This window comes from Daktulosphaira vitifoliae, unplaced genomic scaffold, assembly GCF_025091365.1.
Source record: "Daktulosphaira vitifoliae isolate Bord-2020 unplaced genomic scaffold, ASM2509136v1 Scaffold_4, whole genome shotgun sequence".
Classification (NCBI taxonomy): Eukaryota; Metazoa; Arthropoda; class Insecta; order Hemiptera; family Phylloxeridae; genus Daktulosphaira; species Daktulosphaira vitifoliae.
The window spans coordinates 14016060-14041859 of record NW_026099575.1 but is presented as its reverse complement, the minus strand read 5'-3'; the positions used below and the strand labels follow the sequence as shown (position 1 = coordinate 14041859).

Genomic DNA, 25800 nt, shown 5'->3' with positions numbered 1-25800 from the left:
TGTCTGTTACCACTTTTTCTCAGCTCTCACCGAACCGATTTCTTTCAATGATACGTCAAAAGATCACAAATCGTATCTAGTCGAAGACATTACCCTTAAAAATTGAAAAAAATTCCCTCGTTCCCCGTAAATGGAGGAAACCTCCAAAAAAATTACAAATTTAAAAATCGCTTATTTTTGAAATTTTTTCACTTTTTTTTCTTAAAACTTCCATAACTTTTTGAAAAATCAACAAATCAACATAATTTTTTTTTAATACTAAAACCTTAGATATTTACCCTTCATTTAATATCATTTTTTTGAAAATCTATCACTTAACCTGCACATTGGGGGGGGATTTAAAATAGCAACTTTTTTACAAAAATTAACTTTTTCAACTTAATTTTTGAAAATGTTCCGGAAATACTGCGTCCTTCAAACATATATCAAATTAAAGCTTTTATTATTTACTATAAAATGAAAAAAAAAAAATTGTCCCAACACTTTTTCTTCTACATTTAAACAGCTGCCGTAGTTTAAAAAACACTATTTTTGTGTTAAAATTTTTGGTTTTCGATTTCAAATTTTAAATTTTCAACTTAAAAATGTTATAACTTTTTGAAAAATGTATATATCAGCACAAATTTTTTTTTCTAAATACATTATAAGTACATCTTTTAGTTGACATACTTTTTATTAAAATTGGACAATATCCCCTTATATAGGGAGCGTTCAAAACTTGAAATATTGTAAAAAACATAGATCTTTTTCAACTTAATTTTTGAAAATGTTCCGGAAACACTGCGTCCTTTAAACATATATCAAATTAAAGCTTATTTTATGTAATATAAAATGAAAAAAAAAAATTTGTCCCGACAACCTATCTTTTATGCGCAAATGGCTACCATATTCAAAAATATGCTATTTTAACAAATTTTTTTTTTTTTAATTAAACACTATCTATAGATTTGCATCGAAGCCTTTATATGATAGTGATTTTAATCACTGTCAGATATCATCTATCTAGTATAGATGATATCTGATAGTACCCAACTATGCCACGATCCCACTGTGCAGCCACCCCACTGTGCTGGGTTTTTTTTAATCTTAGGTTAAAATGTTTTTAGACACAATGGTGTACTTAGGAATGTTTTATGAGTTCACTTGTTTTTAAAAAATAGTTTTAATTACCTTCTTCAAAATATATTTTCATTATTTTTCATTGAGATGGTGATTTATCCTTAACCTACTTTTGGAATCGACCTTGATGTCGTCAAACGGTATGTCGAAAATGGCGAAAATGTGTAGGTGGTTCTTATATACAAAAAAGAGGAAAATCGTTACTCATGTGTGTTATTAAAAAAATTTTTATCCAATAATTAAACAGTTAACGTAAATGAATTTTAAGAGAGAAATAAAACAGTCCACATTTAATGTTTTTCCGATTTCTGAAATAAGTATTAACCACAGCAAAATCATACGATACTACAAAATTCAGGATTCTCTTTCTAGTCCCATTCTTCCACTAAAACCATACACCCATGACTTTTTCATATCGTCTCCTCTCATTACCATATCTATTCATTCCAACCTCTCACCGCATTCTCATTACCAGGTATTTATTGCATCACTTCATCTATCTCTTTCCAAAACATTTCCTTGTCTATTTCATTACATGCTATTTGTGGCGCATAGGCACTTATTACATTCAACACATTTTCCTCGAAAATTAATTTTACGATTATAATTCTTTTACTTTTTGTAACTACTTTTACTACTTTACTTTTCATCTCCTCATCCATTATTATCCCTACACCAATATTTGTATTGATCTTACCTGAGTATATTATTTTATAATCCTCATTTATTTCCCTTGCTTTCCTTCCTTTCTTTTAGTTTTATTTACACAAAAAATATAAACTTTTCTCTTCTTCAATATTTCTACTAATTTTCTACCTCTACCAGTTAATGTTCCAACAATCCACGTACCTAAACTTATTTTGTATCTATCTTTCTCACCAATATACGAGTCCACCTTAGAGTTGAGTGATGATGTTCCTACATCGTTGACACTACAAGCATTGGGTAGGCCTTTACATATAACTGGTGAAATAGCAACCACAACTTGTACGGTTGATATCAATCACTAATTCTTTAGACCTTATCTAACTATTTTATTTTCTCTCATCTGGTGTCCCATGTACATCTGAGATGTGACATCCGCCCAATTTTTGTTCAAGACTCCTCATACTTTTTGTCAAAATTTTATGCCGGTTGTATACCTCACTCAACCTAATTAGACGTCTAGCCGAGGGGCTGTGAAAGCATTTTCATCCCCTTCCACAAGAAAAAATATAAATATTAGTTATTTTTTTTAAAAAGCAAATTTATCAAATTTGTTATGAGTAACAAACATTTTGTATTGAAAAGTATATCATCAAGCCCTTTCAATTTATATACGCGTCAAAAGTAAAAGCATATACAACTACTTTATTATTTTTATAATTTTTTTATTAGTCATTGATGAAGTCATGTATTATATAACAACAAAAATAAATAATCAAATTTTATTTTATTTCAATTTTTAGAGAAGTAATAAATTTTAGTTAATAAATACTGTTTTTACCTTTAAAAATACCTAATTTTTAGTATAATTTGTTTAGTAAAAAAAAATTAATAATTTTGAAAAGTTTTTATACCCTATTATTTCTCACATTTCAGAGATTAATTTTATTATATATATATATCTAACCTCTTCTTTTGCATTAGTAAATAAATTAATTAGAGTAAAAACAATTTTTTCTAAAATTCTTTTTAAATCTTATTTAAAAAAATAGAACCAAATGAACTCACAAAATAAACATAAAATTTTAGTACAAGATATATTGAATCGATAAAAAAATTAGCTGTCTAGACTTACATACTTAGAAGTTATGAAGAATTAAAGGTTTAAGGTTGTTTAATTCATAGTCTTATTTTTATAATTTAAGAAAGAAAATGATGCGATTGATTTACCTATGATTAAATATATATAGGTAAAAAACTCGGTAACCTTTTGACTATGTGTAAAAAATTATACCATGTGAATTAAAAATAATAAAAACATTATTGTCACAAGGTGGTCTAGAATCCAAAAAACACGATTGATATTCATTTTTTTAGACCAATACTAGATGCCTAATTTTAGCTTCGATGTGAAGCTGAGAAGGTATTGGTTTTACTAAGATGTATTTATTTATTTTTATTTTTTGTGTCTGTTACCACTTTTTCTCAGCTCTCACCGAACCGATTTCTTTCAATGATACGTCAAAAGATCACAAATTGTATCTAGTCGAAGACATTACCCTCAAAAATTGAAAAAAATTCCCTCGTTCCCCGTAAATGGGGGAAACCTCCAAAAAAATTACAAATTTAAAAATCGCTAATTTTCGAAATTTTTTCAATTTTTTTTACTGCCATAACTTTTTCAAAAATGAACAAATCAATATAATTTATTTTTATATAGATGCATAATATTATTACCTTTCATTTGGTATATTTTTTTCATAAATTTAACCCTTAACCTGCCCACAAGGAGGGATTTAAAATGACAACTTTTTCACAAAAAATTNTTTTTTCAATTTTTTTTACTGCCATAACTTTTTCAAAAATGAACAAATCAATATAATTTATTTTTATATAGATGCATAATATTATTACCTTTCATTTGGTATATTTTTTTCATAAATTTAACCCTTAACCTGCCCACAAGGAGGGATTTAAAATGACAACTTTTTCGCAAAAAATTTACTTTTTCAACTTAACTTTTGAAAATGTTCCGGAAAGTCTGACACTTTTATATATATCTTAAATTAAAGCTAATGTAATGTATTTTATTATGAAAAAAAAAAATTTGACCTCTGGACTTGACTTTGTACTGAAAATGGCTACCGAATGCTATTTTCGTATGAAAATTCTCGATTTTATAATTTACATTTTTTACTTTAAATTGCTATAACTTATTGAAAAGTGTAATAATATTTTTTAATAATCCCTTTTTCATTCGACATACTTTATCTTAATCAAGATATTAATAAGGAACTAGCAGATCATGAAGCTTTTGGAATAATCCACCAATTTTTTAAAATTAAACACTATCTAAAGATTTGCATCGAAGCNAATAATACACCATTTTTTTTTAAATTAAACACAATCTAAAGATTTGCATTGAAGCGTTTATTTTTGATAGTGATTTTAATCACAGTCAAATATCAACTATACTTGACCCAACAATGGCACGTCCCCACTGTGCTGGATTTTTTTTTGTAACTTAAATTATGTCGAAAAAAATTAGATTTAATAAGTAAAAAATTGTACATCGACTCTTAAAATTTGTTTTTATTTACACTTATTTGAACACGTCATATTAAATAATTAATTTAAAATAAATTTTTGACATGCTCAGAAATAAGGTTTATACATATGTACAAGTACACGTGTGTAGTTCATAAAATAAATCTAGTACCCACTTATAAGGAAATGTTTTTAGAAGCATTTTAATTGTTTGAGATTTCATTTGGTGTTTAAAATTTAATCCATTTTCATTTGATTGCATTTTATGACAAACGTTACAGTCCATATTTCTTTTATTCTGATCATAAATGATTTATATATTTTCAGCTATAATAATGTGAAGATGTTAATATTATACGCATGATTCATATTGTTGATGATCTCTGATTGATCTAATCAGAGATCTTCCTAAAACGTTACAAAATTGAAAGTTTTAGAGTTACATTCGTAAACATCTACATGACATCGATTTGAATTTGATAATAGTAAAACAGTAAAAATACACGTTTTTATTATTTATATTACTTATTTATTCTTTAGATTTATATATAACTTAAATTCGTGATCATTTGCATCGTTTGTCAGAATGATAATCACCTATCATATCAAAAATGTCTTTTGACATAAAGCTTTATATTTTATTTTTTTTTCCTGCATTATTTGCTTTAGTAATAATTCTATATTATTATAACCTCCTCATTCATTTTTGATTGTCCTTTTATATTATTTATTCTAAAACGTTTGCCGGAAAACGACCGCTGGAGGAAATTCTTTTATTACATTTTTTTTCTAAAGACTATATGAATCGATGAAACATTTGATTGTTTACGTGTTTTGATTTAATAATATTGGTTGAAAAACAATTTTGGCATTTATTCTTGTAAATATCATAAGTTATAACGTAATTTTGACGTTAATATATTTTATAACGGCATTAAAATTATTTCTCTAATTTATTTAGAAAAAACAAAAATATATTTTACTTAAATTATACACTAAAATGATTTATATTTACACAGTTTCGTCGTTACATTATTCAAACAACACTAAATTGCATCTTTTATTCGAATAAAATTAGAAACAACCTAATTTTGTTAGATACTGTTTCCAATAAATTTTCTATTCAGCTGTTGTATTATTAACAGTTTATTGAGTGTTTGCTTACAGTACTTAACAAATATAAAAAATCAAACCACGAGTACTCAATAACTTTTCCAAAGATAGTTTAAATAGGGAAAAATTATATTGTATTGCTTCATGTATACATAGTGTTTTTTTAAGTACAATATTTGAAAAAAATTATTTTTGTTTAATAATAATTATTAAATATTATAAATAATTTATTATACAACTGTTGTATTTTGTGTATTTTATTTAACGTATTGATCAAGTTTCTCTGCTTAGTGATTTAAAAGTATTTATCTTTTTATAGTTACTCTACTTATATCTATATATATTTTAAGAAAATTTAAAACTAAATTATTTCATTTTGAAATATTAAATAAATTTAATTACTTATCAAGAAATATTATCAATTATTTTTTATTATTAAAATAAAATTACTATTTTATTATTTTTTAGTGAACATAGTTTTAATTCCAAAAGGAAACAAGTATTATAATAATTTTTATAAAATGAAAATTAATTTGAAATAATAAATAGTTAAATGTTTTATGAAAGAAACGCTGAACAATTTCTTTTTGATGTTGATAGACGACTTATTTAATTAATTTGTTATATAACCTTAAACATATTTATTAATGTTTTCTGTATCTAATAACTCAACATCATTGATAATATTATTATCTACAACATCAGTGACGACATCTATGTAGTTTTTAGTATCTGTGAGATAAATACATTTTTTTTTTTTCATATTAAGTAATGAATAATTTGGCCAATTTTTATAAAAAAATTGCCATATTTTATGTTCAGTTGAGTAAATATATATACACGTGTTTAGTAAATAAGATGCAGTCAATATTTCAGTATAAAAAGCTTCAGTACCTAAAACACAGAATAAAATTTTACTCGACAACTTATATTTTGAATAAATACATAACAAAATCATCCACACTAAAATTATCTAAATTCTAATAAAATAATATTTTTCCATCATAATAATAAAAGATTTAGAATAAGTATCTTTATTTGAACCAATTATTTTTTAATTAAGTTTTTACCTTTAAGATTTACATTTCTTGCAGAACAATAGTCCTTTAATGTTTTCGCACCTTTCATAAATATACTTAGATCATAAATTACAAACATCGCCTAAAAAAATAATAAGTAATTTTTTAGGTATGGTAAGTGAGGTAAATGTATATAAATAAGATAGTTGTGAATTCATTTTTCTGTAAGAATATTTAGCTGATTTTATTTTAGGTTAAAAAGATTTGGTCCTTATATGTGATACTATCATGTTAAATACAATTTCGAAATAAAAACATGTCTATTTGTCTAAAAAATGCATTTACAATTATCCTTTTCCCCTCTGAATGCGTCATTTATTTAGGCCTTAAACTGGATCCTAAGCTGAGATGGCTTCCTCATTTCCGTTTTTTTCTCTCGTCCGCTGCTCGCTGGTCAAATTTCTTGCGTTGTAATATTGGTACATCCTGGGGCTCTCATCCCTCCTCATTACTTCTCATTTTTAAATCCGTTATCCGCGCTAAAATTGAATACGGCTCTTTTTTATTTTCTTCAGCTTCCTACACTCATAGGAAAAAACTTAATTCCCTTTTATCCGTATACTTGCGCAGCATTCTTGGTGTTCTTAAGTCTACCCCGAGCCAAAGTATTTTTGTTGAGTGCTCCTCTCCCCCCTCGAAATCCGCTGTCGCTTGTTTGCTAATAAATTTCTCCTAAAATCTCTCTCCACCCCTAACTATCATATCTTCTCCTTATACTCCGAATTAAGTTAGCGCTACATGCCTAAATCACTGCCAATTTTAGCCTCAGTATGCTCTTCTCTGTCACCCATGGTCCATCACATTTACAAATCACACTCCAGATTACCTTTATTTGACTGTCCTCTAGTGGCTCTTACAACAGCTCCCATAGTGTATACTTCAACGTGTTTCCTTCCTTCACTCCTCCGTTCTCTTCCTGCAACTTCCGTTAATAATCTCTTCAAAGATTATATGTCAGCTAATTTTTCGACTAAATGCTTGATATTCACAGATGGTTCTGTATCAACTAACTCGGCTGGTTGTTCTTTCTTTATTCCTGAACTTAATATTTCATACTCAGCTGCACTCCACCCTTCTTCTTCTTCTTTTACCACTGAATGCCTTGCCATCGTTAATGCTCTCATTTTTATATCTTCTACTTCAATTAATGAATTTGCTACTTTTTTTGATTCTCTATCTTGCCTACTTGCCCTGACTTCTAATCCATTTTGCTCTCATCTTTCTCCTTACATTCTTATTATTAGATCACTTATCTGCTTAATTCGATCCCAAAATAAGTCTATTGTTTTTCACTGGGGCCGGGCCACGCCATTATATTAGGTAACGAAACAGCTGACCGTCTTGCTAGTTCTACTTCCCCCTTCTTTACTTCTTCTAGCCATAATATTCCCGCTTCTGACTTTCTCCGCCTCTTTCGAGATACAGTTCTTCAAGCCTGGCAGGACAGTTGGGCTACAATAAAATTGAAAACGGTATGTTGGTACCACTCGATTTCTCCATCCATTATACATTCTCCATGGTTTCATAATCTTGACTTATCCAGAAATATAATTTCTCAGTACTCAAGACTTAGGTTAGGTCATATCTTCTGCCTTACCATGCATTTCATCTTTCCTTAAATTCCATTCCCTTCTGTCCCCTACATGATAATGAAGCTCTATGCGATTTTTCTCATCTTCTCTTTGATTGTCCTGCCCTAATTAACAGCAGAAATAAACTATTCAGCCTCTTAGCCTCCCACAATATCAATCCCCCTTCCTTAGCTAATACTCTTAATTCCCATTCTTAATTCCTTTATTATTATTTCAATCATATCTTTCTTGAGGAGTTCCGGCTTTGTCATTTAATCTCTCATTATTTTATTTTATATTCTTCTATTTACTTATTTATTTACTTTCTCTCATCCTCCATTATTTCAAATAAAAATTTTAATTTAATAATTCTTTTAGTTGTACTTTTAAATCTCTATTAACAATAATTTTAATAATATTTAATTTTTTCTTTATTTTTGAGTATACTAACAATTATTGTCATATTTGTTATACCATTATAACGTAGTATTGTTACTGTTATACTTCTAATTCACTTTTTTTTTTCTTTATTTATAATTGTTGAGCTAAATATTATTTTAATAAAAGCTATTAAAAAAAAAAAAAAAAAATTATCCTTTTACACTCTAGTTCAGTTAAACATTAAAAAAAAAAAAGATAATCATGGTAATCAAAGTTTTAATTAGTTATTATTACATCAGCTATATATTCCCGTAATTCTAAATGGTGATCTTCCAAACCAAATATACAAAAAGATAAAGCTCTGTAAAAACTGTTTCTGTCTTCAGTGATCGTACTCTTAATTTTTGGTATTGGAACAGTCAGTTCTTTTGAAACATTTGACAATACGCTTGAAGTTTGTACAATACGCTTTTTAAAATTTTGACATTTTTTTTGTTGCCATTCTATATCAACTGGTTGAAAATAATGATCTATATTTAGCACTTCAAATTTAAAAACTTGTGTTGTATTTGACCACGAAATTAAATTAAAAGGATACACTACTTGAACCTAAAATTTAATAAAACAAATATAAATCGATGTTAACAATATTAATTCAAATTAATAAGTCAATAACTAAAAAAAAAAAACCCAGCACAGGGGGGTCGCGGCACAGCGGTGCCGTGGTATAATTGAATCAAGAATAATGAAATCTGACAGTGATTAAAATCACTATCAAAAATAAACGCTTTGATGCAAATCTTTAGATTGTGTTTAATTTAAAAAAAATTGGAGTATTATTCCAAAAGCTACATGATCTGCTAGTTCCTTATTAATATCTTGATTAAGATAAAGTATGTCGAATGAAAAAGGGATTATTAAAAAATATTATTACACTTTTCAATAAGTTATAGCAATTTAAAGTAAAAAAGTTATGGCAGTTTTAAGTACAAAAAACATCCCGATAAAAGATGATTTTTATCGCAAACATAGCATTTTTTTTTAATTTTCGACAGCCATTTGCACATAGAAGATAAGATGTCGGGACAAATTTTTTTTTTTATTTAAATCTCCCCCAATGAGCAGGTTAAGTGTTAGATTTTCAAAAAAAATTATATCAAGTTAAAGGGAAATATCTAAGGTTTCAATACAAAAAAACCCAGCACAGGGGGGTCGCGGCACAGTTGTGACGTGGTATAGTTGGATCAAGTATAATGATATCTGACAGTGATTAAAATCACTATCAAAAATAAACGCTTCGATGCAAATCTTTAGATAGTGTTTAATTTTAAAAAAATTGGTGTTTTATTCCAAAAGCTACTTGATCTGCTGGTTCCTTATTAATATCTCGATTAAGATAAAGTATGTCGAATGAAAAAGGGTTTATTAAAAAATATTATTTCTCATAAAAAAATTGTGTGGATCCATAAACTTTTCAATAAGTTATAGCATTATAAAGTTAAATATAATATAAATAATAAAATCGAGAATTTTCACACGAAAATAGCATTCGGTAGCCATTTTCGCCGTGAAGACAAGTCCAGAGGTCAAATTTTTTTTTTTCAAATTAAAGTATATTACATTAGCTTTAATTTAAGATATATATAAAAGTGTCAGACCTTCCGGAACATTTTCAAAAGTTAAGTTGAAAAAGTTAATTTTTTGTGAAAAAGTTGTCATTTTAAATCCCCCCCTGTGGGCAGGTTAAGTGTCAGATTTACAAAAAAAATATACCAAATGATAAGTAAAGACATCAAGCATCTATATAAAAAAAAATTATATTGATATGTTCATTTTTGAAAAAGTTAGAGCATTATTAAGTTAAAAATATAAAAAAAAATTATTTTACAAAAATCGTAATTTTTTATTAACTTTGATGTCAACTTTCACCACGAAGACAAGTCCAGAGGTCAAATTTTTTTTTTTCAAATTAAAGTATATTACATAAGCTTTAATTTAAGATATATATAAAAGTGTCAGACCTTCCGGAACATTTTCAAAAGTTAAGTTGAAAAAGTTAATTTTTTGTGAAAAAGTTGTCATTTTAAATCCCCCCCTGTGGGCAGGTTAAGTGTCAGATTTACAAAAAAAATATACCAAATGATAAGTAAAGACATCAAGCATCTATATAAAAAAAAATTATATTGATATGTTCATTTTTGAAAAAGTTAGAGCATTATTAAGTTAAAAATATAAAAAAAAATTATTTTACAAAAATCGTAATTTTTTATTAACTTTGATGTCAACTTTCACCACGAAGACAAGTCCAGAGGTCAAATTTTTTTTTTTCAAATTAAAGTATATTACATTAGCTTTAATTTAAGATATATATAAAAGTGTCAGACCTTCCGGAACATTTTCAAAAGTTAAGTTGAAAAAGTTAATTTTTTGTGAAAAAGTTGTCATTTTAAATCCCCCCCTGTGGGCAGGTTAAGTGTCAGATTTACAAAAAAAATATACCAAATGATAGGTAAAGACATCAAGCATCTATATAAAAAAAAATTATATTGATATGTTCATTTTTGAAAAAGTTACGGCAGTTTTTAGTAAAAAAAATTGAAAAAATTTCGAAAATTAGCGATTTTTAAATTTGTAATTTTTTTGGAGGTTTCCCCCATTTACGGGGAACGAGGGAATTTTTTTCAATTTTTAAGGGTAATGTCTTTGACTAGATACGATTTGTGATCTTTTGACGTATCATTGAAAGAAATCGGTTCGGTGAGAGCTGAGAAAAAGTGGTAACAGACACAAAAAATAAAAATAAATAAATACATCTTAGTAAAACCAATACCTTCTCAGCTTCACATCGAAGCTAAAATTAGGCATCTAGTATTGGTCTAAAAAAATGAATATCGATCGTGTTTTTTGGATTCTAGACCACCTTGTGACAATAATGTTTTTATTATTTTTAATTCACATGGTATAATTTTTTACACATAGTCAAAAGGTTATATACTTTGACAATGAATATATACTTTGAATATATATTTGTTTATTTCAAATTATTGAATATGGTTCAGATCTTAAGTTTAACGAAATTATTCTTACTTGTTCTCCGATCACTGTAGATATTAAGTAAAAAAAACAAAGTATTTCAATATAATTCTTTAAATCATTCATATTCCATAAAAAAAATAATTAGTAAAATTAAATAAAATTTTAATGGTATTATATATCGAATATAATGACTTAAAAAATGTATATTAACCGTAAAAGAATTGCGAATTATTTGAAATTGAGTATTTATTAGAGTATTTATAAATGCAAACATTAAATTTAAATATAGACTATATTGTGCTATAATTTACAGAGTGTCTCAGACACTTATTTATAGTATTTTTTTTTATTTCAAAAATCCATTTTTTATTCTTTTTTTTTACAAAACACTTTGATGGGTTAAAACAATTTTAAGACTATTAATTATTGAGTTACAAACATTTTTAATACATATAATGGGTATAGAACTCGTTGGAGAATGCATTATAAAATTAGCTCTACCCACTCGCAATACATATACACTCTATGTATTAAAAAGCTTGTAACTCTTTGAGTACATGTCTTAAAATTGTCATCGACTCATTATAGTTTTATAATGAAAAATGAGCTTTAAATAAAGTTTGAAATGGCAATAATGACAAAAACAAAAATTTCAACAAAATAATAATTGTATCAAAAGTTATAAGCGTTGTCAGTTAGGCCTGTGACTCTATATATATATATATATATATATTATACCGTATACCAGGTGAAGTTATTTATTAAATTATAAAACATATCATATATTTTCTTCACATTAATTAAAAATAATAATATTCAATTGTAAATTTAAAATAGGTAATCGGTGTGAAACAATAAATTTGTAGCGTATTAAAAATGTATATCACCCATGTAGTTTTAGATATTTTTCTTAGTGAAAAATGTTTTTTAAAGCTCAAATATTTCTATTGTTTGCATTAAACCAGTAAAAAAGTAAAATGACTTCGTTATTTTATGTTCACTTATTGTTAACACAATTTATTTTATTACGGGCCTACACTTACAAAAAATAATGACTGCTTTCTTCTAATTAAATTATGTAACAAAGTTTTAATTTTAAAAATGTTATTTTTTTATATTTATAAACGTATGTAGTTATTTTTAACTAAAATTTAAAGGATTTGATTACTAATGTATTACTTTATCAGAAAAACTAATTACTATTATTTAATAATTTAATTTATTTGTATAAACACATCAGTTAGCTAATATAATTTTTTTACATGATTAATTATCTTTATATAAGTCAGAATTAATATAAATTAGTAAACATATGTTAAAAAAATTGTAAATAAAAAGAAACCATCTATGATGTATTTTCGCGCTTTCTACAAATGAGAATTAAGGGGTGAATTAATTAGTATTTACTGTCGTTTAACAACCACAATTAAACAGTAAATGTACGAATAAAATTAGAATCAATTCGCGAAAATTAGTCAGAAGTATATTTGAGTTCTAATCTATCTTTTGTTTCGTTTGGTTGTGCTTACGTTGAGTTATTACATTTTTACTTGAGCAGGAAATTCTTTTAAGAATCAAGTAGGTTAGAAGGAAAATATAAATTTATCAAGATTATTTTGAATAATGATTCTTTTAAATTACAGCTATCATAGCATAATTTTATGTTTCGTTATAATGATTTATAATTTACGATGGTAATTTATTGAAAAATACTAAAATAAAGTTTCTTAAATGTGTTACATTGTTATTTTTCATCAACTACATTGTAATAAAACTTTGATACTATCTTACGTCTCTTAAATGGTTATTTCTCTTTATAAATATTAAAGTTAATTAAAAAATGATACTTGTGTTTCATTTTTATATATTTTGTTGAAAATTGTATTTAAATTAATCAAGTATTTGACTTTAATTGTATAAGAAAGTTTATCTTAAATACTCATACTTTTTATTATACAATGAAATCTATTACAGATTGTCTATGTAACTAAAAATTAAGTGATTTCATTGTATATATCTTTTATTATAATATAATTTATTAATCCATTTTAAATGTAAGTGTTATTCTTTATAAATTCAAGCAGATTAAATCACAAATTTGTTGTTTATTATTTGCTATTTGACCCTTCTTTATAATTTAATTTAAGAAGAAATGATAAACTAACCCTTCAGTAAACTATTTGTAATATGAATCTTATTATTACGTATATATTTATTTTTATTGTGATTAGTTTTTGTGAAAAGTCAATATTTTGCTTAAAATAAGAGGTAATTCTATAATACGTATAGATATTAACACATGATTGAAGATTAAATCAAATACGTATTATTTGAACAGACAGATATTGTATAAAAATGCTAACTTCCTTATATGTTATTAGTTGTAAAATATATATGATGTCTGTTACTGTTATAGTAACAGACTACATACAGTTATGATACTTTTAGATTAAAAAAAATTAAAAAGCCCAGCACAATGAAGTCGCAGCCTAGTGGGGATAAGTATATCTCATAGTAATTAAAAAAAAACTATCATAAAAAATGCTTCAATGCAAATTTGTAAATAGTGATTAATTTTTAGAAAGAATTGTCGGATTCTTCGAAAGTATCATTAACTCCTATTTTTTTAAATTATATCCTGATTATTAGTTTTATGATTAATGAGCATATTATATGAATAATACATATTATAAGAGTTAAATTTAGTACGAAATTTAGTATTCAGTATTTTTTATTGCAATTTTCACTGAAAAATTAAAAAAAAATATGAATTAGTTGAATATTTTGCTAATTCCATGGCAAATGCTTTTCAAAATTGAAACATTAAAAATTTTAAAAGAATCACTTCTCAAAAAAAAAAAGGATCTCGTACAAATCATTTCCATTTTTGACAAAAACATCCCTACTCATGTTTTACTTAAAACTCTTAAACAAATCGAGGGCCTTATTGAAATTTTATTATATTCCTACTCAAGCATACCTTGCCTCGTTAGTTTTTATAAATTTAATTATGAAATTATAATTTTTTTTTTTGGAAAGGAATGGCGTTGTCTTTTTAATATTCATATAGTATAAAAGCTGCTGCAATTCCTATTAGAAAATCTTTAAAACTAACATTTAAATCTTTTTCAATTATTTTTTTGTAAATAGGTGTATGAAATGATCCTCCCTCTTATATAACCATATAGTTTAACCTAAAATATAGGCATAAATAATTGAAAAAAATTTAAAATAAAAAATTATAATCACACGAAAAACTGTAATTTTTTAAAAACATTTTTTTTTCTAACTTTGGAAGCCGTTAACATATTTAAAATACAAGTCGTCTGGACAAATTATTATTTTAAACTTATTTTATGTAACATAAACTTTGATTTATCTATAGTTGAAGCTCAGAATACTTTCGAAATACGAATAAAGTAAATTTTCACGCAAAAGTTGCTATTTTGAATATTGAAATTTACTTGTCATAGCATCTGATTATTTGTGACTCGATTTACCTAGTTAATTTTTTACATATGTCCGTAGCACTACATTCACAAATATTTTTGTTACTTCCTTTTCATTTTTATTGTATGTCCATGTCTCCACTGCATATAATGCTATTGAAATATTTATGTCTTCAGTATCCTTATTCTCAGTGTAATATTTATTTTTTTTGATAAAAGGATCTGTTTTTTATTTTGTAAAATGCAATCATTGTCTATGTTTTTTCTAAATTTCGGGTTGAATCTTGCATTATCTGTGATATTTTGACCTAAGTAACAGAAATGGTTCACCTGTTCTATCAAATATCAATCTACTAAAATGTCTGCTCGTTTCCTTGTTTATGCAATTGCTATTGTATTTGTTATTTATTTTAATTTTATATTCTTTTGATGTACAGTGTATTTTACTTGTCATTTCTTAGAGTACTTTGCCGATCCAAAAAGTATGCTTGACCATCTGTAAATTTAATTGCTTTTATGTAACATACGCCTATGCTCACGCCATTTTTATAGATTCCAAATGCGCTTTATTCATCATATTTTCTGAATATGCATTAAACAGGCTTGGTGTAAGAATACAACCTGTTGGACTCATATTTAAATCTGTAATTCTTCAGATATTTTTCCATTTGTCAAAATAACTATTTTTTGGTTTGAATATAAACTTTCTATCAGCACCAAATGCTTGTCACACCGCAACTTATCTAACGATATTTTTTAAAAACGTCATCAGCGAATTTTTGTATATTTACATTTAAAATATAATGCTGAACTAACTGTTAGGTGTTATTGACCAAACTAAGACATTGGCATAAAATGTAACCGCATTAGTATAATAAAAAAATTATCAGGGTAAAATAATACAATATTTAAAGCAAATATTTAACAAAAGATTTGTATAAATAATATTAATATAGTTTTTAATAAATAAATAAATAAACAGGTAAAAACTTAAAAAAAAAATACTTACTTACGTACTTTTTTCTGAAGTACAAAATTAAAAATTTTGATCAAATTATAATTTATTTTATCAGTGTAACGACAATTTACATTTTTCAAATGAGATAACTTATCATACTAAATGATATGTTTTTAAATCCTATTATTGCTATTTACGACGTGCAATATCTTACTCTAAATGAATTATAAGAATTAGCATAAATGTTTTCTTCTTCTATATTAAAGAAGAAAGTCAAGAGCCTTTAAAATGAAAAAAAACTTTAATTTTATTTCAAAAAAGCTAACTAATAAATAGAAGTGTCTGTTTGATTGAGAAAATGAAGCTAAATATTTGTTATTACATTCCTCAATATTCATGGATAAAATGTAAAGTAAATAATAATAAAATAGAGTTATCGTAATACATCCGTATTTACTAGAAGAATAAAACCCGTGAGGTACAAATATTATTGAAAAAAACGATTTAGAATAAACAATTTAATTCATTTAAAACTCACATAACACAAAACACTAAGTGAATTCAAAATGGAAATTTATTGAGTTTTGAAGATAAATAAACTATACATCTTATGTTTATATTTAAAACATAAGATCTTTTTGATTAATTGGATTAAAAAGAATAACATTATTGTTATTAGTATGTACTTTTTTTCAAATAACACATTGATTTATATTTAATTCGTCATTTCTTCTGAGTAATTTCAAGATAATTTAATTGTTAATAAAAGTTCAATGTAAAAAAATAAATAAATAAGAGTTTATACAGTAGAGTCGACTTTACACGAACATTCAAAAAGGAAAATGTATTTCTTACTTTCTCTTTATGATACGTCTCCAATGCGGTACATGTATATTGGTACTTAAACTATATAGGTACCTTTTGGTAGTTTGATGCGTATACCAAAAGTAATTTAGAACTATTTTTCTTGTTCTCGTGTTATAAAAATAAAACACTCATCTTATTGTAATATGATCAGTTTATTATATTATGTTAGTTTATTTTTGTTCTTGACATATTGGAATGTTGATCGTCACTTGTAAAACTTTAAACTTCAGAAGACACAAAAAAATAATATTGAAAATTCTTAATTAATAATTAATTTTATTAAATAAAATATAAATTTTTCTATATATAAATGGTTATTATAAATTTATTTTTAACTATGTTAAATAATATTTTAATAGTATAATAAAACTTAAAATTTTATTGGTTTTTTTTATCACATTGAGAGTTATGAAAAATGGTGAAAAGTCTGTTTACAGTGCCGTTCTCAGTTAGTGAGAAATTATTACCGTGTCCAATCAAGTGCTTCATACACTAGACGTTTTCATTGCGAGAACTTTCTATTATTCGTCCTGCCAAACATTTTACATCGTTTAATTCTTCCTATATTATAACAAGAAAATAATAAAGTGCGTCATCATGTATTTTTCTTACAAGACTATTAATTGAATTTCAATTTCATTTGATGTGTTTACCTCGAACATTTTCGGGGGTACCAGACAATTTCTACTAACAAAAAATTATATATGTAATATGTGTGGAACGACGAATTTCGCCACAAATCTAACGTTCTGAAATTTATTTGGACCCCATCCTCATGGAAAATTGCTTAATATGCCTAAGAGACAAAGATAGTATCGTATACAAAAATTTATAATCAGGTAAAAATAAGTTAAATTTTTACAGTGGTTCAATGTACGTTAGTTACCATACATTGAGAGGTAGAGTAAAATGTGAACTCAAAAATGATATTTGCATGTTTATAAAATAATAGTCAAAATAGATGTATGTCCAAAAAATTTTAATTTTGTTAGTTTGCTTTTTTGATGAATGAACTTATAAATAGATAGGAAAAAGCAAAGTTGAAAAAAAAGTTATGTTAGGCATAGATCATTTTCCAGTTGGATGACTCAAACTATAAAAAATAATATTTTAAATCAAAGATATAGATAGATTGTTATAAATTAGATAATAACTATAATTTTACTACACTAAGAATCTGAATTTTTTTCTAATATTCATTGCTAATTTGATACACTTTATTAATGTTAATAAAAAATAGTATAAAAATATTTGAGATTGTAAGGGTCTCGAGGGAAATTCAGACTAAAAAAGGTATTTAGAATTTATTTGTCATTTACTTATTTTGTATCTCATTTTGATTAACACAGAAACGGATACGTGCTTTGCATGTATCTAATAACTCTTAAATTCTAAAATTAAGCGCATCTATATAATTCAGAAATGTACGAAAACGTTTAAATATTTTTATGAAATTTATTATTCACTTCAAGTTCGTAAATTTTACATAGCTTACTGTAAATTTTGTACATTTAATAAATACTCTGTGAACACATGTACGTCATCAAGTTATCTCATAACCACAATTCTTATACATGTGAAATTCTCAAAGACATCTCCAAAGTAACACTGGGGCATTAATCGCCCAATTTAGTTAGTTAGTAAATGCGAAATTTTGAAAATGTTTTCTTTTATACGTCACCCCTATGCGATGTCTATCAGATGTCAAACACTTCTATGCGAAGCAAAAATGTAAAATGTATGTTTATTTTGAAGTCATATCAGAGAAAAGATAAAATCTTATCTATTCCGAGATTTTTTTAACATTTTATAATTTTATTTAATTTATTCACATATACTTTGAAAGCACGAAGTTACATATTTTTCTGGCTGTCATTTTTTGTTTCTAAATCTGCTCGAACTAACATAACTATACAAATGTGCTGTCCCTTAAATAAATAATGTAATGAGAACAAAATCAGTCATTACAACGATTTGAACATTACCTTTATGCAAATAGAGTCTGTACACAATTCATAGCTAATTCGTTTATTGCAGTGAAAATGCAATGAAGAAATGAATGTTTTTCATAAAATTTGTTTAAACCGACCGCAATATTTGCTCTACCCTATTAAAATATGACTCACTATTTGTATTTTAAATATTTTTAATTATTAATGACGAAATGATAAGATAACATTTATAAAAGAAAACTGTATTATTAGTTCGCAAAGCCTATTATGCTCATACCTAATGAAACAAAAGGCAACTCGATTAAAAATACAAATCTAAATATAGTATAGTGGGTGTGTAATCATAGATAACGTTTTTGTTATCTCATCAAGTTTATTTAATGACAAGATAAAATGTATACAAAATAATAACTTTAAATTAAAAATTGATCATTCATTCAATCGCATTCAGCGGACAATTTCTTTTTGTGCACTGTATGTTCGCAGTATATCGAGTGATTTCATAGTGTCAATGTCGTCGTTTTTCAGTTAATTAACTTTTAACTTACAAAAAATTATTTCGTTATTATGAGACACATAATATTAGCTAACTATATATCAATACACGGCGTTACAATTATGTTATTAGTACTAGAAATCAAATAATTAAGCCGCCTGAAAATGCTGTGTTAACAAAAAAATTGGACATCGGATACAAGAATAATTCGTGTATGATGAAAATTAATTACAATAAATATTATTTAAACATTGTACCTAAAGTTAATTTATAGTTTATAAACTATTCACAATAAGTAATTAGAAATCTAACGTTCTATGAAAATATTTATATTGCACAATGTGTAGCTGCGAATCATTTATGTTCTTATGATACACGAGAACTTTGATTTATTCTAAAAACATTCTTTCACGAGGTCAGTGTATTTTAGACAACAACAAATAGATTCTTTTTCTTTAAATTTTCAAACTGAAGATTTTTCTAGGGAAAAGAGCATTTGAAAAATAACTTTGAAATATTAAAAATAAAAATATTTTGTTAAAAAATATGGTTTATATCACTATCTTAATAAGATTTTTTTTCAATATTAAATTTATAATATAAAAATTGTATAGAGTTAATGTTCTATACACTTAAAATAAGTTTCTAAATGTTTAGTAATTTTAAGAACAGAGAGATTCGTTAAGGATTAGATACTTATTTTCTGGGTAACTATTGAAACATTTTTTATAGGGAAAACTTGTTTAGTTCTATAAGTTCTATAATAGTAGTTCTATTAGTTTTTTTTATCGCTTCAAGAATAAAAACCGTTTACTTTAATTTTCTTAAATGGGAAAACCTATTTTTAGTTAAATAAATGATAAAAAAAAGAATTATAAACAATTTTGTTTTTATTTTTTTTATTCAATCAACGGTGATTATTCTAATATAATTTAAAAATAAGATATAAAACAAAAATTCATCATTAATTTGGTGTTCATATGACAGGTGACTTGTTTTAATAGCTAATAAAATATTTTTTATGGTCAATCAACAATGTATGATAATTAGTTGCATTGATTAAATATATACGTCTTTTGACAGTCATAAACTATTAAAGATAAGAATTCTGTAAGATGGGTAAACAATACACTAATAATATGAAATTAGTCTAAAATCACATAACTTTAACAGGCTGTAACAGAACGATCAATCGGATAAAAAAATTATAAGAGTAAAATTATTTTTAATATTATTCTATTATGTTAACAAACCAAAATTGGGGGTTCCATTTAAGAAAATTACAGTAAAGAATTTTTACCTCCGTATGGATGAAACAATATATATTAAAATAAATATAATATAATAAAAAATAATAATATAATAATATTATATTCATAATCTTTTAAAATATATATTAAACTTTATAATATTGTAGAGTTTATTAAATCAAACAATTTTTCTCTTTACGAAAATTAAAAATTATCAATAGTTTCCAAGAAAATATTTATCCTATTCTTAACAAATCATTGTATGTTGCATTTTTTAATATTGCAGTAATTTTGTACCCATTAATGACATATTGTTTTTGTTTTACAGATTTACATTGGGTGGTCGTTTTGAAAAAAAAAACAAATTCTAGATATAAAAGTTAAAGTTAAAATGACTGTGAAGCTTTTGACAATCGCCTGGTTTTTAGTAACCGTTACATTATGGTGCTGTCATAGCTGCGAAGGTGCTATTATATACAGACCTTCAGATCAAAACACACGTTGGTTTGTACCAAGTCAACAAGACACCGAAGTTGTTGACGTGAGTATACAAAGTGTTATATACTTTTTATAATTTCATTAATTTTTTGTAAAAATCAAAATTAAAATCGATTAACTAAACAAACATCAAAATTGAATTTTTATTTTAAGTATTAATCAAATGGTTATTATTTAAAACTAGTTATTAAAATTAACCTAATAAAATAAAAATATTATAAGATACAAACGTGTAATTTTGTAAATTTGGTTCTTAAGAATAAAATACGTATATAAGATAGATAAATTATATTTATTTTCATGTGATTTAACGGCAATAATCTCTTGTGACTTTATGGTCAGTATCCTAATCTGAATGTTTTTCGCGTAGAAACGAACTCTTAAAATCGACTCACAATACTTTGCCAACATTTTAAAACAATATAGTATGTGAACTTAAAAAGGTACAGGAAATGAAGAAATAAGTTTACTGATCCCTGACTAAGTACATTACCAACATATTTATCTCAGAATTGCGCGGCAAAAAAGTAATTTTTCCTGAGGGATTTTAGAAATTTCAAAAGTTGTGTAAGCAAAACTTAATCATGTTGACCTTCACTATGGTTACATAAAAAGGTAATATTACTATTTTTTTCATTGTAGAAATATAAATGGGTTATATACTTAAGCTAAAAATTTCAAAAATTAAATTTTTTTTTTTATAAATTTTGTTTTTAAAGTAAACAATTATTTTTTGAATAGATTTAACCATAGATAGACAATTTAATGGAAATAAGTTAAGTTAAATAGGAACAATTTCGATAAGTTGACAAATTATAAATTTGTTAACTGTTAGAAGTTATTATTTTTTTTAATTTAACTCAGCTTAATAAAAGTTTATTTAATCTTTTTGATCCTTTTATTATTAGCCAAAATCGCTTAAAAATAATATTTTATTGATCGCCGGAGGCTGTGAATCGTTTTCCAAATCTTAAAATGGAATTGGAAGAAAAATATTAGTGATAACAAAAAGATTTATTTTGTAACCTAGCATCGTTTTTTTAGTTTTGGTTATACTATTCCATCTTATAACATCAGTTATTAAAAAAAAAAACTGTTAATGAATTATAAAACAATTATTTTTGTGGTTTTCTAATTTTTTATGAACAACACTAGTGCAATTACAGAGGCTTAGCTCTTAAATTCCTTTGATAAATAATTGTATATATATATTTTTTATTTAAACCACATACGCAGTGTAAAAAAGTAAACAGTTTTTATGAAATTTTGAATTTATCTTTATTATTATTATCTAATTCACCAAATAAAGTTAAGTTATTTCAACAGTTGATTAAACTAGTTCAGCTAAAAATTATTAGAAAAACATTCAATTATAAATGGAAAGGTTAAAAAATTAAATTTTTTAAATAGTTAATGCCCAATTTTGGATTTAATATATACTAACACAAAAATTATAAAATGCAACAAAATCTATTTTAAATTGTAACGTAATCACTTTAATTACTTTACACACTCAACTCTTATTACTCTAAAGTCTACACGGATTAAAAATTAAGCGCTATTTCAATTAGACAAATATTTTTTATTAAATTGGTAGCACGTAGTAGCCCTAATAGATCTTAAAAATTTTTGGTATGTTAAATGTTTAGTATTTGGTAGCACTCTAACAGGCTGATGATAGTAATAAATCCTTCTTGGTCATGTTCCTCACATTACGAAAACCTATAAAATTTAGTAGTACTTCAATGACGACTTATACGTGTGAATCTGCGTTTCTTTTTTAATGTTGTAAGGGATACTTTATTTTTTTGACAAATTTTTTATCTTCCCATAAAATTATTTTGTACTAAATTATATGATTTCATTTCTTTTTAAAGTCATAAAACAAATTTATTTACTATTTTTTTGATTTTACTGAGTTTACTGAAATTATTCATTTTATTATGTTTATAAAAGATTTAATTAAACTAATAGTACAAAACAGTATGAAAGCATATTTGTTTTCTAAACCTGAAACTTATAATGCGTAGGGGCATCGTCCGAATTTCAAAACAATGTCAAGCTTAATAAATTATGTCTAGTCGCATTATAGTTCAAATTAGGTTGTGAAGTTTCAAATAACTTAAGCTGTTTATTTTATTTTCAACTAATTTTTTTCTATCTTACAAAAGAATATATTATACATAGTGTAATCGTAAACAACAATTTTACATTTTTATTGACATAGTAAATTTTTCTACAATCTAAAATAAAATACATTCATATTTTAAATTATATTTTTAATTGACGTTCATTATTTTTTTTATAAAAATTACTAATATTTTAAAACTCACGCATTAATAAGCATTTTTTTAATTTAATATCCTGACCTATAAATTTAATTGTGTCTTATTAGGGTAGTTTAATATTCTAATTCGTGATATATCTACATAGATTAATATTGATCAATTTTTCTCTTGTTTCATCATAAATAATGAAATATTTCTTTTTTCACAATAATTACTATGAAAAAATAAAATATGTAAAAACATATGAACATAATTTAGTGTAGAAAATCGATACTTATATACTTATATACGAAGTAGTTTCAGACATCCTTTGAGAGTATTGCCGTGAAACTCAAAGTGATGACTAGGACATTAAGACTAATGGGCAACATTTACTCAAGACAGTTACTATGACTTTATTTATTGGTAGTTTAGTATAAATTGCAGTGTATTAGAATAGAAGCCACAATGAGAATCTTAAATAGTCGATATAGTAAATACATACCATCTAAAATTGTGAACTTAACTATATCCAGCTGTTTGGTTGACATAAAATGGGTATGCTTAAAGTGAAACAACAGATACACACTTTCACGTTATTGTAACCAAAGGATTAAACACAATTCGTTAGTTTCTCGCAAGTTTGTTTAATGTTGTTTGATACAACAGATACACTAACTAAGCGCTTTATTGACAAACCCTTTTTTGTTAGTATACCAAACTTTACTAGTATCAGAAAACATGTCAATAGCTTAGAAGTTAAATATTTAAGTAAAAAATTCATCTCTATAGAATAATCTGTGATGTATTTCTTCATATTTTTGAATAGAAAACAAAACGACTACACCTGCAGTAAATATCTTAATGATAGTCTGGTATTAAGTTTCGATGAGGTTGGAACGCATTATTACACACTTTTTTTATATTCATTAGTATAAGTAATTACTTTACTCGAAGTGTTCTTCACCAAACTTTTCATGTATACTCTTTTTTCATCGTCACTATAAGCAAAAAAAAGTGTAGGTTTCTTTTATCACAATTTAAACTCAGATTAATGGACTTTAATCACACGTGCTTATTTTTCGTCAATCTCAGTAATTAAGCACCATAAACAGACTTTGTTCGCCTTTTAATTTAATTTTATCTTGTTTGTCTTTAAACATCTTTAATGAACTTCCTTACTCGTATACCTAACTAACAGGAAATTGTTCAAAATTTGAATTTGACCTGAGATATTTACTTAGGAATAATTTTTAAAATAAGATTTCGCGTTTTAAGATGAAAAATGATTACTAATAGGTAAAACCAATTTTTTTATGATCAAAAATCGTTCTTTTTAAATTATTCCAAATTTTTTTTAAGGTTAACACCTGATATATTTATTAACACATTTATTCGGTATTTCAATAAATGGAGAGGACTGNTGTAACACCTGATATATTTAATAACACATTTATTCGGTATTTCAATAAATGGAGAGGACTGAACTAAAACTCTTCTATTTAGCTTTAATGATGCTTAGATGAAAGTTTTTTAATGTTGTGATTTTATATTTCAGACTAATTTGTTGGATTTTAACAACTTATATTACAAAAGAAATGGCGCATCAATGCAAGTAGGTGAATCGTCTAGATCACGACCTAGCCTTTCAATTGTAAATTCACTTGATGTACTACGGCAGAAACTTATGTATGAAGTAGCTCGGCGACACGTAGATGAGAAAGTATTGTCGCAAAACCATCAAATACTGAGGAACCTTGGCAAACGATCGCTAGTGACTCTTTTTGGAATAGCGCGAAGGTATTTTTTAACTTTGATGCTTATAATTTGTCTAGTAACATATTTTAGATCCTATTTGAAAGTGACCCATTATTACAAAGTACTTTATCTAAATATAGATAGTGTCAATTTTTTTTTATAGCACGGATTATTACTTTTTACACTAAAGCTAATGACTAAATTGTGATCATTGTTTACTAAAGACTGTTGTAGAAAAAAATACTAAATGATTATTGATTAGATATATTTCAACAATTTACTATATTTATCAATATTATTTGTTACAGATATTAAAACGAAACAAAGATTCGTCGGTTTTACTGCGTTATTATTTAACGAAATTTTTATTTATAATGCAATACAAAATAATTATTTGTTGGCTATTTTTTGAAGTATGTAGAGATCGAAATATATTTCTGATTATTTAATAATAATTTTTCTTTTTCTTTTAACAAATTTTAATTTAAAAAAAAACTCTCAAAATTCAAATTTAATGATAGTAAAAAAAATCTGTTAAATTTTCAAAATAATACTTAACTTAAACTTAGAAAATTTTGATTGTAAACATAACCGTAAGTATTTATTTGTCTTTAAAACAAGAAACTAAGTGCAGTATTTTATGTAATTTAATTATGTTTGTATTTTATGTTATTAAAAAATGATAATTTTAGCGTCAAAATAAAGTAATTTAATACCTGTTATTTTTGAATAAAAAATATATTATAATATTAAAATAAAGACTCACGTTATTTAATATATAATCCTCAAATAATTAATATAATAATTTTTTCAA

At 25.2% G+C, this 25800-nt stretch overlaps 2 protein-coding genes across 3 annotated transcripts in view; one reads left to right on the top strand and one right to left on the bottom strand.

Annotated features, from left to right (window-relative positions):
- LOC126904553 (uncharacterized) overlaps nt 1-25781 on the top strand; it is a 38090-nt gene extending 12309 nt beyond the window's left edge. Inside the window, exons 1-4 of one of the 2 annotated variants that reach the window (XM_050683671.1) lie at nt 19205-19425; nt 20792-21004; nt 24787-25028; nt 25295-25781. In XM_050683671.1, coding sequence (XP_050539628.1) covers nt 20855-21004; nt 24787-25028; nt 25295-25301 — 399 coding nt within the window. In that variant the 5' untranslated portion in view covers nt 19205-19425; nt 20792-20854 and the 3' untranslated portion in view covers nt 25302-25781. Of the gene's footprint in view, nt 1-19204; nt 19426-20791; nt 21005-24786; nt 25029-25294 lie in introns of those variants that run through there. The other variant, XM_050683670.1, reaches the window with a different exon arrangement.
- Nucleotides 5892-11714, bottom strand: LOC126904549 (uncharacterized). The gene is made up of 4 exons (XM_050683663.1): nt 11543-11714; nt 8750-9064; nt 6495-6585; nt 5892-6318 (listed from the first exon to the last, which is right to left on the bottom strand). Exons 1-4 carry the CDS (start codon nt 11612-11614, stop codon nt 6056-6058), a joined length of 741 nt encoding a protein of 246 aa, XP_050539620.1. The 5' UTR covers nt 11615-11714; the 3' UTR covers nt 5892-6055.
- Nucleotides 25782-25800: the final 19 nt, after the last annotated feature.